Source organism: Corvus cornix, chromosome 28 (assembly GCF_000738735.6).
Source record: "Corvus cornix cornix isolate S_Up_H32 chromosome 28, ASM73873v5, whole genome shotgun sequence".
NCBI classification, from domain to species: domain Eukaryota; kingdom Metazoa; phylum Chordata; class Aves; order Passeriformes; family Corvidae; genus Corvus; species Corvus cornix.
The window spans coordinates 1,562,248-1,576,418 of NC_046356.1; the positions used below are offsets into that span (position 1 = coordinate 1,562,248).

Consider the following 14,171-nt stretch of genomic DNA (forward strand, 5'->3'; position numbering starts at 1 on the left):
AAGCTGTAGCTGCCAGCACGGCAGCTCCCGGTGCTGCTCTCGGCACCCAGGGCTTGGTGTCGGTGGCTGAGGGATCCCGTCCCCGTGTTCCCCCAGTCCCCTTGTCCCCCTGGACACTGCTGCACACGGGGCTCAGCTCTGCTCCCCCACGCCAGTGAAGCTCCTCCTTGGAGCTGTGTGGAGCCCCTTGCACAGCCTGGCACACTCAGCCATGTACAAGGGGGTGCCCCGTCTGTGTCCCCCACGTGCCACACACCCCAGGGACCGTGACTGTCACCGCGTGGCGCCGGGCAAAGCTCACACGTCACTTCTGTGCAGACTTTGCACCACGAGCCACGTGAGCTTGGGGGCTTGGGCCAGTGACCCGTGAGCACACCCTGGCCTCACACGAGTGTGCCAGCCCTGTGACATCACAGGGGTGTGCCAGCCCTGCGCCATCGCGAGTGTGCCAGCCCTGTGTCCTCTCATGTGTGTGCCAGCCCTGTGCCACCACACCGATGTGCCAGCCCTGCACCATCACGTGCGTGATAGCCCTGTGACATCACACGAGTGTGCCAGCTCTGTGCCATCGCGAGTGTGACAGCCCCATGCCGCCACACGTGTGTGCCAGCCTTGCACCATCATGCGAGTGTCCCAGCCCTGAAAGGCCACATGAATGTCCCATGTCAGCCTGGTGCTGTCACATAGAGGGTCCCACCCTTGCCCTGTCACACGTGTGACAACGTGGCCCACCCCACTCCTGTGCCCGTGTACCAACTTCAGCCTTGTCACACGTCATGCCACAACCTGCTCTGCTCCCATGTGCCACCCTTGCCCTGTCACACATGTCACGCCACAGCCCTTCCTGCCCCCATGCACCATGTGTCACCCTCGCCTTGTCACGCATGTGTGACAATGTGGCCGGTCCCTTCCTGTGTCCATGTGCCACCTTCGCCCCATCAAATGCATGTGACACTGCTCCCATATGCCATGTGCCACCCTCGCCCTTGTCACACACGTGTCACACCGCAGCCTGTCCTGCTCTTGTGCCCATGTGCCACCCTCGCCCTTGTCACACGCATGTGTCACACCGCAGCCTGTCCTGCTCTTGTGCCCATGTGCCACCCTTGCCCTTGTCACACGCATGTGTCACACCGCAGCCTGTCCTGCTCTTGCGTCCATGTGCCACCCTCGCCCTTGTCACACACGTGTCACACCGCAGTCTGTCCTTCTCCCATGTGCCACCCTCATCCCTGTCACAGCCTGTGCCACCGCAGCCCATCCTGTGCCATGTCCTGTGCCATGTGTCACCCCCGTGGCACCCCCGTGTCACCCCGCCCCGTGTCCCGGGGTCCCCGTCCCCGCGCGCCCCCGCCCCGCGCGCGCCGCTCGCTCCCCTCCGCGCGCGACCCCCGCCCGCATCCCGCGCGCGCCGCCGGGGGAAGGGGGTTGCGGGCGCGCGCGCGCGAGGGGGCCGCGGGAGCGCGCGCGCGGTGCGGGGGCAGCTGAGGACAGGGGGGAGGGAGGGGAGGGAAGGGAAGGGGGGAGGGACCGCGGGGCCGCGCCCGCCCCTCTCCCCGCCCGCCCCCTCCCCGCGTCTGTCGCGTCGCTCGGGCCCGGCTCGGCCCGGCCCCGGCGCCTCATTGTGCTTCGCCTCACGCCGGCCCAAGATGGCGGCGGCGCCCGAGAGCCCCGCGAGCCGCCAACGACAATAGAGGGAGGGACGGGACCCGCCGCCCCCCGGCACCGGCCGCCCCTCCCCGCCGCTCCCGCCGCCCCCCGCCCGCCGCACCGCGCCCACGCCCCCGGCCCGGCCCGGCCGCCGCACCCCGCCCCGGCCGGCCCCTCTAGCATGGTGCGGGGCCGCCGCCGCCTCGTCCTCCAGCTGCCGACATGGGCGAGAGGCTGGAGCTGCGGCTGAAGTCGCCCGTGGGAGCCGAGCCCGCCGTGTACCCCTGGCCGCTGCCCGTCTACGTGAGTATGGCCCGGCCCCGCACCTGCCCCGCGCCCTGTCAGCGCCCCCGGCCCTGCCCTGGCCCTGGCACCCGCCGGGCGATCCCTCAGCGCCGGCCCTTCCCGGGATCCATCGGGATGATCGCCCCCCGTGCGGGAACCCCCCCAGAGCCCCGGCCCCGGGTGCCGCTGCTGCTCGCTTGGAAGTCAAATCCCCTATTTCATTTTATAATTGGTTGACTAAACCGAAGGGCGGGGAGGAGGAGGACTGGTTAATGAAAAGTTTTCGTGTTTTCCTCGCGCTGGGCTCGTGTAACCGGTTAATAACCGGTGCTGCTGCTGCGAGCGGGGTGGAATCCAGGGATTCTGGATGGGGGAATAGCTCTTAAATTATGGATGGCCTCGGGTGGTCGTGGGGACCCCCAGGACCAGCCGCAGAGTGGGAATAAACGGTGGCCAGCGGCAGTTGTGGGTCTGGAGGCAGCGCTGGTGTCGTGGGGCTGCTGCCAGTTCCCCTCCAGCCGTGCCCTTGGAGCTCCCCTTTTATTTATCCCGAGCAGAATTCAAGCCAGCCGCAATCCTCGTGCTTCCAAATAAAATGTCACTTGTCCTTGCTTAGCTACCGAGCGGCGTTTTTCCTTAACTTGCCTGACTTTCTCCCGAGCCCGGGCGAGCGATGTGTGACCTTGATAACAATGTCCATGTTCAAATTAGTGACAATCCCACGAGAGGCGAAAGGCTCCGGGAAGGGTATTTTTGGATGTGTGTAGGCTTCCTATCAACCCTTGAGCAATTTCTCTCCCTAACTGCGCGTAGCCCCTCGGAGCACAGTTTGCAAAGGCAAAACCTCTCTCTATATGTTTACTTGGCGCAGGCACTGTTGATTATTCCTGCGTTCCAGGCTGTGCTGTTGTACGTGAGCCGCTTCCCGGCGAGAACACGCTGGGACGAACAGGCTGGGGCAGCTGATACTGCTGATGTTGTTGCTCGCTTTGGCAATCGCTTGTGTGTGAGCGATTAGGAATATATCGCTCGTGGCAGGGGGAGACTGCTGCCTGCTCCTATCTGCCGCCTGCCTTTTGGGGCTGCTGCTCTAGCCGTGCCTTTCCAAAACATCCTCCATGCAGGCTGGCGTGCGGCTCCCGGCGTGTCTCCCAGCACACACTGGTTAAACGCAGCCTTTCCTGTTTGGGCAGCTCTGTCAGTGTTGGCGGGCGCGCGCTCTGCTCAAATTGTCAGAAACTGAAAGTACAAGCGATGACCGGGTTCGTTTTTCCTCGCCAAATATTAACTCGTGTTCCCCCCCGCCTCCACCCCGCTCCCCGAGCGGGTTGTGTGAAGCGGAGGTTAAAGATTACGCGGGATAGGGATTAATCTGGGATGGAGGGATGGTTTTATGTCTGTTCACAAAGATTCCTACAGGCTTAAAAACCGAAAAACCGAACCCCCCGCCCTTTATTTTAGGGGTGAAACGTGTGTTTTGCAGCATGGGAAGTAGGGATTTAGTTGCTTTGGGAAAACTTGAGCAGCTGTTTTTGAAAATGGCAGAATAAATAGAATTTCTTCTCAGTTAATCAGAAATGCTGCGGATGGTGGTGGGGGTGTGATCCCCGTGTGCTGAGAAATACCACAAACCCCAAACATCCTGCCATTAAACGGTCCGCTTGGCATTGCCAGCTTCTCCACAGTCATTCCCGAGTGGACGTTTCACCTGGGGCCGAGCAGCATCGCGCCCCGCAGCTCCGGGCAGCGGAGCGCGGCAGCGGCCACGGCGTGCCCGCACACACGCACGCCCCGGCGCTGGCCGCGGCTCCGGCTGAACCTTGGGGCTCTGCAAACAAATCCCTGTGTCCGTGGCAGCGCTTGGCCTGCTGACATCGTGCTCTGCTGAACTGCAGCCGCGCTTTCCCCGCGCTGGCGCGGCCCCGAGCTGCCGGGAGAGCTCGGCTCGCCTTGACGTAAGCAGAACATTTCTTAGTTTCACCGCTCGTGGTTCCGAGGAAGCAAGGTGGGATAGCTGAGGGCAGGGGAAAAAAAAAAGCACACCACGCTTCAAGGAGTTTTATTTAGCGGCGTTCTGGTTGCTTCCTGTTGTACGCTGTGAGATGTGTTTTCCGAGGAGAGCTGGAGGGAAAGGGGAAGGGAAGCTCACGGTCCTGGCTGGTTATTTTTGGTGAGATCAGCAGCAGTGCCAGGGAGTCATCTTTCCCAACATCCGAGGCTCTGTAGTGTGAACCTGCTGCGTGCCCGGGCTCCGTGGTGTGATGTAACCCTGCCTTGAGTAACCTGGCTATTTTTATGCTCTTACTACATCTTAAATTAGCGGCGTCGGTGTTGCTGCGTAGAAGGCTGGTCTCTCCTATTAATGGACGCCTGAATTAACACCGTGGCTCTTTTTTGCTGCGCTGCTGCTTATTTCGTGTATAATAGGAAAAGTGGGGTCTCTCCAGACTGCTGAGTCCGGATAATAGCCCGGCTGACAACCCGATGCTTGTTGGGATGCTAAAAGAGCCGGGGAGGCTGATGTGAAACATGTATTTCCCTCCGAGTCTAATTAGGGCCGTGGGAGGAGAGAGAGCGGCGGCGGTGGTGCAGCTCCAGCCTCCCACTGGCTTCCACACAAAACTGAAAGTGCGGCTCCTTCCCCCGCCTTCCGCCGCCTCAAAGGAAAGGCCACGGTGCCCTAATGAAGCCGTGGTGAGCCGTGCTGGCCGTGCCACACTGTGATGAGTAAGTTGAATAGTGCATGGTGAGTAATCTCTCCTCATGACTCACAAAATATTTTCTGATGTTGACCTCTGTTTTTGTGACTGCCCCGCTTAATCAGAGCTGAAGTGAGTGTGCTCTTTTGTGTGCTGGTTAACTCGTCGGCTCCCACGTACCTGCCCCACTTTTTGCCCGTGCCAGGTAGTCAAGAGACCAGGGATACGGTGTTAAAATTTTAATTTTGATACTAGGAAAGATACAGGCCTGGATAAAGGAAGTATTTGGGTGAGAGACTGGAGTTAATGGATCTAACTGGTCTTAAACAGGCTACTGCTGGTGGAGGATGGCATTTTCAGTCATACTTCAAGTATTGCTGAGCATAACTTGGTACTCATTACTTAGATCTGAAGGGTACAAGGGTTGAAGTCCCCTTGTGTAGTTTTAAGACTTGCAGGTATTTAGGTTTTCTTCCCCTAGAATTTTTCTTAAAATGATTCATTCTCTTGTCTCTTTTACTATAGTTAAATTTGAATATGGATTAGGTTTAAATGCGGAGGTTTTTCATTTTACCACAATAAGCTCTGCCTGATCTGTGAGGTGTCTCAGGTTGTACTTTGAACTCCTGACAAATTCCTGCTTAAGAGTCGCAGGCTGTTGTGTGTGCAGGAGGGAGAAAGGGGTGGGAGTGTTGTGGGGTGGATCAGCCCTACAGTCTGGTCTGGCAGGGTTCTGCTGATGTATCTGTGGCACCAGAGAGGGATTGCTTGCGCAGGGAGCTGAAGCAACAGGAAGTTCAGAGCTGCTGAGGCCAATAACTGTCCCCAAAATCGATGTTTGCTGGACTGCACCCTATTGCAGCGTAAGAGTTGTTGAATGTGGAAAAGCCTGTTTGCAGTCTGTCAAAGACGGGACACTGCTTCTTTCATCTCCTCTCCTCAAGGCTTGCACTGCTGGGGTTGGCAGAGTGATCACGGTGTCAGGGCTGAGCGGGGACAGGAGGCACAGCCAGGTGCTGAGGGAGGGCCTGCTTGTGCAGGGCTGTTGTGCCACCGTGTCCTTCACCCCACTGCCTGTGAGGACTTGCTGCCTGTCACGTTCAATAGGGTGCCAGTCCTTTCCACTTTCAGAATTCGACATCTGCCTGTGTTGCTCTGTCCCCTGCTGGGTGGCATTCCCATGGAAGGTGGCTGCAAGCATCCATGTGTGTCAGGTTGTTGTGGGTTGTGTTCCCCTCTCCCCCTTTGACTTGTACGGGCCAGGGGCTTGAGTTGTGACAGCACCTGGGAACTCCTCCTGCAGCCCCTGGGCATTCCAGTAGGGTTGTGCTCCGGGTATAGGATCACGGAATCATGGAATGGTTTGGCTTGGAAGGGACCTTAAAGCCCATCCAGTCCCACCCCCTTCCACTATCTCAGGCTGCTCCAAGCCCCATCCAACCTGGCCTTGGACACTTCCAGGGATGGGGAAGCCGCAGCTGCTCTGGGCACCTTGTGCCAGGGCCTCCCCACCTTCACAGCCAAGAATTTTTCTTCTGCCCTAGTTACCACATGGTAACACCATTTTTTGTCATCTACCAATTTTATTCTCTTCTTCCAGACTTTGACTCTGTCCCAGGAGGGGACAGTCCTGGTTGTGCCGCTGTGCACATCTTTACAGGGTGAGGTGCCTCTGCCCTGAGCTGCTGGAGCTTAAACCTCCAAATAAGCACCTGTGATGAGAAGTCTGGCTTGAAAAATTAATTTATTTGTCTGTGTTCCTCCTCGTTGCTGCTGACTTTCCACTCAGCTGTGATGGCAAGAAAATTCTCATTTTCTAATTGAGTGTTGTCAGAGCATCACCCTGCACCTGGAGGTGTGTGTGACTGCTACTGGGAGTAATGGGATACAAGCTTCTTACTACTGGATTTTGTTCAGGTGGGAGGGTGCAGAGTGTGGGTTTTGGTTTTTTTTCTCTCTCTCTACTGTCGTGATCGAGCTGATACCATTCTGTCACCAAAGGAATGTGCTGTGCAGGGAGACCTCAAGGGCAGGGAGTGTTAATGAAAATCACAGCCCCGTGGGGATTGTCACCTTTGGAATTAAAGATCAACGGTGGAGATGAATAACAAACCTTGTCTGAGAGTTTAATCCTCTTTTTTTTATGAGTGTCACTCAGCTTTCCCGGGAAGAGCTTCTGCGATGCCTGGCTTTGACTTCCCAGGCAGCGAGGCAGGTGTGGGAGCATTGGGTGCCATAGAACGGTGCCGTAGATGAATTTGAGAAGGCCCTAAATAGGAGCTAAATTGTTCGCTTGGGGCTGGAGCTGCCCTGCTGCTGAGGGTGGTCCTGTGCATCCTGCCCTCGGCCACAGATCCATCCCGTCCTTATTCCATACCCCACTGCTCTCCTGTGGGATGAGCTGATGGAAAACACGTTTTGCACGTGCTCCCGGCTTTTCCCTAGGATCAGGCCGTGCTGGAGGGGGAAGGTGAAGCCCCCCTGATCCTCCCTGCGCGGGTGGGAGCCTTGCTGCCTGTGGAGCTGTGTGTGGGGCGGCTCTGGGAACGGGATCGCTGGAAATATCTGGGCTGGAAAAAAACGTTGCAGTGTTTTCAGAGGCGGCCCCCCCGCCCCGCTCTGTGAAATGTGAGTCAGGGCCTGCCCGGGGCAGGCGGCCCTACAAAGGAGGCAGAGGAGGAAACTGTTGCTCTGCCTTTGCCAGGCAAAAACCTCCTCACCCCCTGAGTAATCGCCCAGAAATTCGGTAGCCGAGGCTGAGTTCGGGGGGTTTTCCCCCCCGCTGGTGTTGATGCAGCTTGTTGGGAAATGCTTGTGAGGATGACTAATCACTTAGAGAAGCTTCTCTGGTGAGGGAAAGGTTTGAAAACTCAGCACAGTTCCGATTTCTCAGCACCTCTCTCTCTGCCTGCCCTCCCCGGTTGTAAAACCACCTGGAGTGGGGAGAGAGAGCAGCGTAAAACTGGGAAATACTGACTCCGTCATTTCAAAAGCACTTGGGTTTCTCTACTGCCCAGCAGATCACAGAGTTGGCGCAGTTAGATCATTTTTTTCTGTCCTTTTCCCCAGTGCCAGGGGGACTCAGGGATGTGCTCTTGGGGGGCAGGTGAGCCCTACGGCGTTAATTGTGCAGCACGTGGGCAGCACAGAAGAGCAGTTTCCTTCTGGGCTTTACCCTTTGAAGTAGAACTTGCCCTGAGTGACAATCGGTGCTTGTTCAGTTCTCAGACTCCTTTTGTTCCAAGCTCTGACCCGTTGGATACAAGATAAATCATGAGTTCAGTTAACAGACATTTTTTCCCCAGTATTTCTGTAAGAAAAGTGAAAGTTGGTCTCTTGTCTTGCATCTTAAGACCCCACTAGTATTTATTTTTTTAAATGTAACTGATTTATCTGAAAGGGAACTGTTGAAAGACAGAGTAGCTGTCCAAGATTGCTCGTTTTCCCCCTTTCATTCATCAGCAGATGAGTGAGGATTAATGTTCCTGTCCCAGCCAAAGTTCCGTCTCAGGCAATTCAAATTTATCTACCTAAACATTCACCCATCAGCTCCAGTTGGACACAGCACTGAAAGCTTTCAGTGTGCTAGGGGAAATCCATGCCCCCACATGCAGCTTCAGCTCTTGTCCTTCGTGGCAGCCTTATTATATATGGAGATGATTATCCTTTCAAGTCTCAGATACGGGACTGAATTGTGTTGCCTCTGGGAATTTAGGCAAAATATCTTAACTCTTGGTATGTGAGATTTATGGGGGATTTAATCACCCTTCTCCCCAGACATCCATATGTCTACTTTTGTACTCTTCCTTCTTTCTTTTCCCCCTTTCACATTGACTTGCTTTTTTTCTTCCTGCTTTGAGTTAACCTTTAACTGTTTGATTAAAGTTCTGCACTATAATGATCAACACAAGGACCAGAGGTGGGGTGAATTTCTTTTGTCCCTTATAGTGTCTTTTGTCACAGATTGATAATCATAAAGTGTCTCAACATATTTTTACTTTAATTATTTTCTCCTTCCTAACAGAAGGATCCACAGAAGGAGGAAAGTTTAATGTTAGGAATTGTGAACATATTTACTTTCATGGTAATTATTAAAGACAAAACTAACTCTGAAGAGGAACAAGAAATAAAACTGAATAGGAAAGTTGGCCACATGCTGCTATAGCTATCAAATAAAGTAGGGACTATTTTTAGAGCATAGGAAGAGGGTGAGTATATTTTACAGCAGGAAATGATGGTTTCGTAGATCAGAGCAGATCTGTGAGTAACGAAAAAGTTCCTGTTCAGAGTATTTTGGTTTGTTTCATTTCATGAGTGAATGAGAGTTTTCTAAAAATTTGCTGAAAGAACTTTGTAGTGTTGGATGAAAAATCTAAGATAAATGAAACATTGGAAAACTTAGCCAAACCAAACATTACAGAAAGTTCTGAATAAGTTTCTTAGTAAAAATTTGATGGGTTTTAATACTGTTTCTTTGTTATTTTCTGTGTACTGTAAAGGGCAGTTTCCTGAGGTTTTGGCATTAATGTGTCATTTACTTCTTGGAGCTCAGCAATATTATTAATTTTGACACTTGTAAAATTTTAACAACTGTGAGCTTTTGAGGCTTCTCTTCCATTCCTCAGCTGGATTCCCACTGGGTTGCAGGTGGTTCCCTCTGGTTCCCGTATCTGTTGGCAACAAGACCTGGGAGATCAGGTACTGGCTCAGGGTGGCCTCTTGACCCTCTGGAGTTGGGCTTGGAGTCTTTGTGGATCTTACCTTGGCTTCTATCCCTGCTCACAACAGCAAACAGTCATTTGTAATTCTGTATTCTGTGAAGAATACATTGTAATATTGTAGGGTCATTTAAAAGTCTTTAAAAGCTCGTGGAAATGGTTGGTGCCTGGAAGTTGATGTCTGCTGTTCAGAACCTCCACTGAACAACTGCTCTGCTCCACAAGTTGAAGCTTCTGAAGGAAAACCCATATCTATTGGGGTTTTTTTGTACCTAAGAAAGCACCTTTCTTTAGGAGCCCAGTGGGCTTCAGAACAAGTACAAGGTTTTATTGCTGACTTCTGTTATGTGGAATATTTATGCGTCTTTAATGGGAGCAGAATTTCTGAGCTGTCCAAGACTGAGTTGTCTTTACAGAATATAAAGCGGTTCTTTAAGCTGTTGTTGTCTCACCAGTTTTCCCTGCAGGAGACAGGGCTCAGGTTGTGCCATGAGCTTCCTTCCAGCACCCACCGAGGGTGTGGGAAGACCCTGGGCTCGAGAAGGACACGGTGGCTGCTTCCAGCACCAGGGATTTTGGGACTCTGTGTTCATTTCTTCCCTTGGGTTCCATGTGAAGGTTTGTTTCTGGCAGTGTGGGTGATCAGAGGTGTCTTGTGCTCCCTTGTACCTGCACGGGTGGGGTGTTCCCCTGCTAGCACAGGCCGTGGTCCCTGGGGAGGTGCAGGTTTGCAGCTGGAACATCTGCAGGTAGAAATGACTCTTGTCATCTCTGCCCGCTTGTGCCTGAGCTGCCCTCACCCTTGGAACAGTGTTTGTGAACTGGTCTGGTTGGAAGGGAACTGAGCCAAAACTCCACAAGGGTTTAGTTTTAGCTGAGGCCTCCCCTCCCTTTGCTGTGTGCAAGCAAGAGGTGACTTTTGGGGAAGTGGTGACAGGGCAGGTGGCTGGATGGGGTTAAACTGTCTGTGAAATGGTGGCAGGGCTGGCTTCCTCTGCTCCAGGGAGTGAAAGCCCAGCAGTTCCCTCTGTCCCACAAGAAGCAGTCCTGGGTTCTTGTGCACGTGCGCATGGGATCACCGCAGCACCTGCCCACTGCCTCCAGCTGCCCTGGTGTGGGCAGGGTGTGTCACTGCCTAAAACTCGCCTGGGAGGGCAGAAGGACACACCAGTGAATTGCTGTTTTACCAAAGTAGTTGCATTCCCCGATATATTCAAACATCAACATTATTTTTAACTGGCGTTTTTTTGCATAGTAGAATTACTTCTTTTGTCTGGCTTAGCTGGGGAAGCTCATCCTGCCGTGACTGTCCTGTGTGCCTGTAACACTCCTGCAGGCAGACTGCATGTTAATGGATTTACACAGCCCCTTCGCACGTACCAGGGGAACCATTCCCTCCTGCATCTGTGCAGTGTCCGTAGCAACAGTTGGAATTGCTGTGTGGAAAGGCAAACCCGTCTTACTGTGGCTGAAGTAGCGGCAGTGGAAGTGCAATCCCTGTTGCTAAATGATTATCCAGAGCAGTTTGGATCTTCTTTTCCAATGCTTATTTCCTTTGTTAGTTTATTTTGGATCTTGGGCCAACCTTTTCTTTTGTTTAAATGTCCTTATGAAGCCGTTAAGGAGGCCATAGTGACCACCATGGTTTCCATTTGGTTTTGTGTGGCAGTAACTTAGAAACTACTGAAGCTGCCTCCTGCTGTGTGGGAGATGGACTTCCAAATGCAGTCTTGGGAGCTCTTCCTTCCTTTGTCTTTACTTCTCTGAAACTGGGAGGAAAAGTATGGACACAAGGTGTTCTCTGCAGGACATCTCTTTTTATACATTCTAATATAAATGTATTCTTGTGAATGTCCTTGTGCTTTCTTGATTAAGGGAATGACAGTAATTGGGTGGTTCAGAGGAGACTTTTGGTCCTTGTCTCTCTTGGTAAGAAAACTTGTGCTTTGGTTGTTGCTATGGAAGCTAAAATGGCACAGTCTTGATTTGGGATAAAATCTGGTAATATTAAACTGAGTCTTGCTATCCAGTATGGAATACTGCATGGAGCAGGCTTTCCCTTTCCCTTACTCAAGGTTTAACTGGCATTTGAACACAAGGAAAACTCCTTAAAATGCAAAGTGATGGAAGGCAGAGCTGGCAGGACATGGAGCCCGAGATCCTCCCTTTATTGAGCAGCTCCTGGCTGCTGCAGCAGCTGGAAGTGCTTTGGCTTTGGCTTTTCACTGACTCCTGTGACTCCTGTGTTCAGGTGTGTTGGCTGTGGATGTGCTCTGGACAGGGGGACTGTGCTGGTGGGTCTCTCTAGGTGGGCTAAGTGAAATTAACCCTGTGGGAGGAGGAGCACAAGCTTCTGAGAGGCTAAAGTCCCTGGTTTGTGAGGGCATCTGTGTGCCACGCAGAATGCTGGTTCTTTCCTGGCTGCCAGGGAAGCTGCAGCTGCAGTGGCTCACGTTGCCTTTCCTGGTGTCCAGAGAAACCCTTATCATCCTTCCCAGATGGAGGGAAGCGAGGGGCTTGAAAGAGGCACTTGTCCCACCAGCCTTCTGCAAGATTGATTGGCTTTTCCTAATCCATCTTTTTGATCTCTGCTAACCATCTTGTCTGCAGCTGTAACATCCTCTCCTTTGGATTTATGGACTGCTGCCTGGGGAGAGAGAGCTGCCACTGCAGGCAACCAAGCTGTTGTTTAAACCCAGGGGCTAGTGGGACTGACCTCTTTTGTTTTGCGAGTTAAACGGGTCGTATGGAGATCAGAATTTGGCAAATCCAAATGACTTCTGTTAATCCATGAGTGGTGTCCGTGTTCAGGACTTGGGAGGAGCTGGTGTTACATTGGAGAGCTGGAAATGTATCTAGACAGGGTCATTAAAAGGTACACAAGTGTTGCCATTGATTTATTTGTAACCGGCTTGTTTCAGCTTTGGTTTTCACACATCTGCTGGACTGGGGAAAGCTGTAGGAGATCTGTCCCTCCTGCTCTGCCCCTGCGTGACCACAGCTGCTTTTCACACTTCTGAAGAGCTGCTTTGGTCACCTGGCCTGTTTTTGGGGGAGGAAGCGTGGTCCTGGTGTGTCAGAACTGTCTCTGAAAGGGCAGGGGTTGCTTTGGTGGGGGACAGTTTAGTCTGGGCTATGCCCAGAAATGTTCCTATGAACAGGAGGTAAGGGGTTGTAAAGGTTTGTGTGTGGTGCTGGGAGAGTGAAAGATTGAGGGGGCCTGAGCTGTAGTTCCTTTTTTTCTTGCAAGAACTTATCCAGGTTTTAAAACCATTTGTTTGCTGCTCAGGTCTGCAGGCTTTTTGGGCTACCTTTTTACTGTGTAGACGATCAGATCTCACAAAGATCCCACTTTCATAGGATCATGAAATCCCAGATATGGGTTGGAAGGGACCATAAATTCATCCAGTTGCACCCCCTGCCATGGGCAGGGACACCTTCCACCATCCCAGGTTGCTCCAAGCCCTGTCCAGTCTGGATGAGGCCTAACTTGACATGTGGTGAGATGAAGTTTAGAAAAATACGGTGTTCACCCCCAAGCTCCAACTTAGGCTTACCTCAAGGCTAAGCACAGTTTCATAAGAAGAACCCAAATAAAAAAAAGATGCAAATTTGGAAGGGCTCTGGGGTGGTGTTTCTTGCTCCAGGCAGTGCTGGCTGCCCAGTTTAACTGAACAAGTTCTTTGCGTTTGAGGATGGAAATCAGAACATTTAAAACTGTTCCTTTAGGTTATAGATTCACTTTAGACTATGGATTGTTGCACTGAGGGATAACTGTCCTGTACAAACACACCCAGGAGTCTGGGATATGGTACTGGAACACAGAATTAATCAAAATCTTGCCATTTAAGTATGTTAAGGGATGTTAACTTGAAAAATTGATGCAACCAAAGCAGCCACACCTGGAGGAGGAGTGTAGGGCTTTGTGTTCAGGGGGAATTACAAACCTTTCCAACAGCCAGCTTGTGGCAAAAATGTTGCAAACTAATTTATACCTGACCTTGCTCTTGTAGACTGTTCTGTAGAAATGGCTGATTTAGCTGCTTTTATTAGGAATTTGGTGCTTTGTAGAACAAAGTTGTGCACAGATAACTGAGCTGCGGCTGCTGCTGATCCTGTCATACACACCGTGGTCTCTGTATTTATAATGTGTGCTATTGGGGCTGCTTTAGTTTTCTCACCCCGGTGGCAGAGTAAGAGCTGTGAGCGCTGCTGAGTCCTGGAATAACCTCAGGTGGAAGGGAACCACCAGGATTATCAGTGCAGCCCCTGGCCCTGCACAGACACCCCAACAACCCCAGCCTGGGCATCCCTGAGAGCGCTGTCCAAACGCTCCTGCAGCTCTGGCAGCCTCGGGGCCGGGCCCATTCCCTGGGGAGCCTGGGCAGTGCCCAGCACCTGAATTCTGCTCATATTGGTGATTTTTAAATTTGAGTTAACAAACAAAAGAGTGTGATTATAGAAAAGGATAATGATTGCTTCAACATAGATATTTGGAAGGAGCTTTTGGGCAGTGTCTTATTTGGCTTTTAAATCACATATTAGGGCTTCTCGTATCTGCAAGATACAGAAGGTCTTTTTTATGAGGAGGTGAAGGAAAAGATTGAACTCTTAAAATTTGCTCTGTGGTCCAACCTCCATGGCCTGAAGGGTGACAGGAGTTGGTGTCTGTAGGAGGACGCAGCCCTGTGTTTGTGGGACAGGAGCTGTGTGTGCTGGGGCCACTGGTGTGCTCAGAGTTACAGCAGTGGGGGTGTTGCTGGCTCCAAACTCCTGTGCTCAGAGGTGTAGGAACATGTGGATGAAGAAACCTGTTGTA

General features: G+C 52.3%; 1 protein-coding gene across 4 annotated transcripts in view; it reads left to right on the plus strand.

Moving 5' to 3' along the window:
• Positions 1–1,787: 1,787 nt before the first annotated feature.
• The window catches only part of DOT1L (DOT1 like histone lysine methyltransferase), a 62,726-nt gene continuing 50,342 nt past the window's right edge, over positions 1,788–14,171 (plus strand). For 3 of the 4 annotated variants that reach the window (XM_039566189.1, XM_039566192.1, XM_039566193.1), the window contains exon 1: positions 1,788–1,953. In XM_039566189.1, the coding sequence (XP_039422123.1) occupies positions 1,873–1,953 (81 nt within the window). In that variant the 5' untranslated portion in view covers positions 1,788–1,872. Of the gene's footprint in view, positions 1,954–4,572; positions 4,682–14,171 lie in introns of those variants that run through there. The other variant, XM_039566191.1, reaches the window with a different exon arrangement.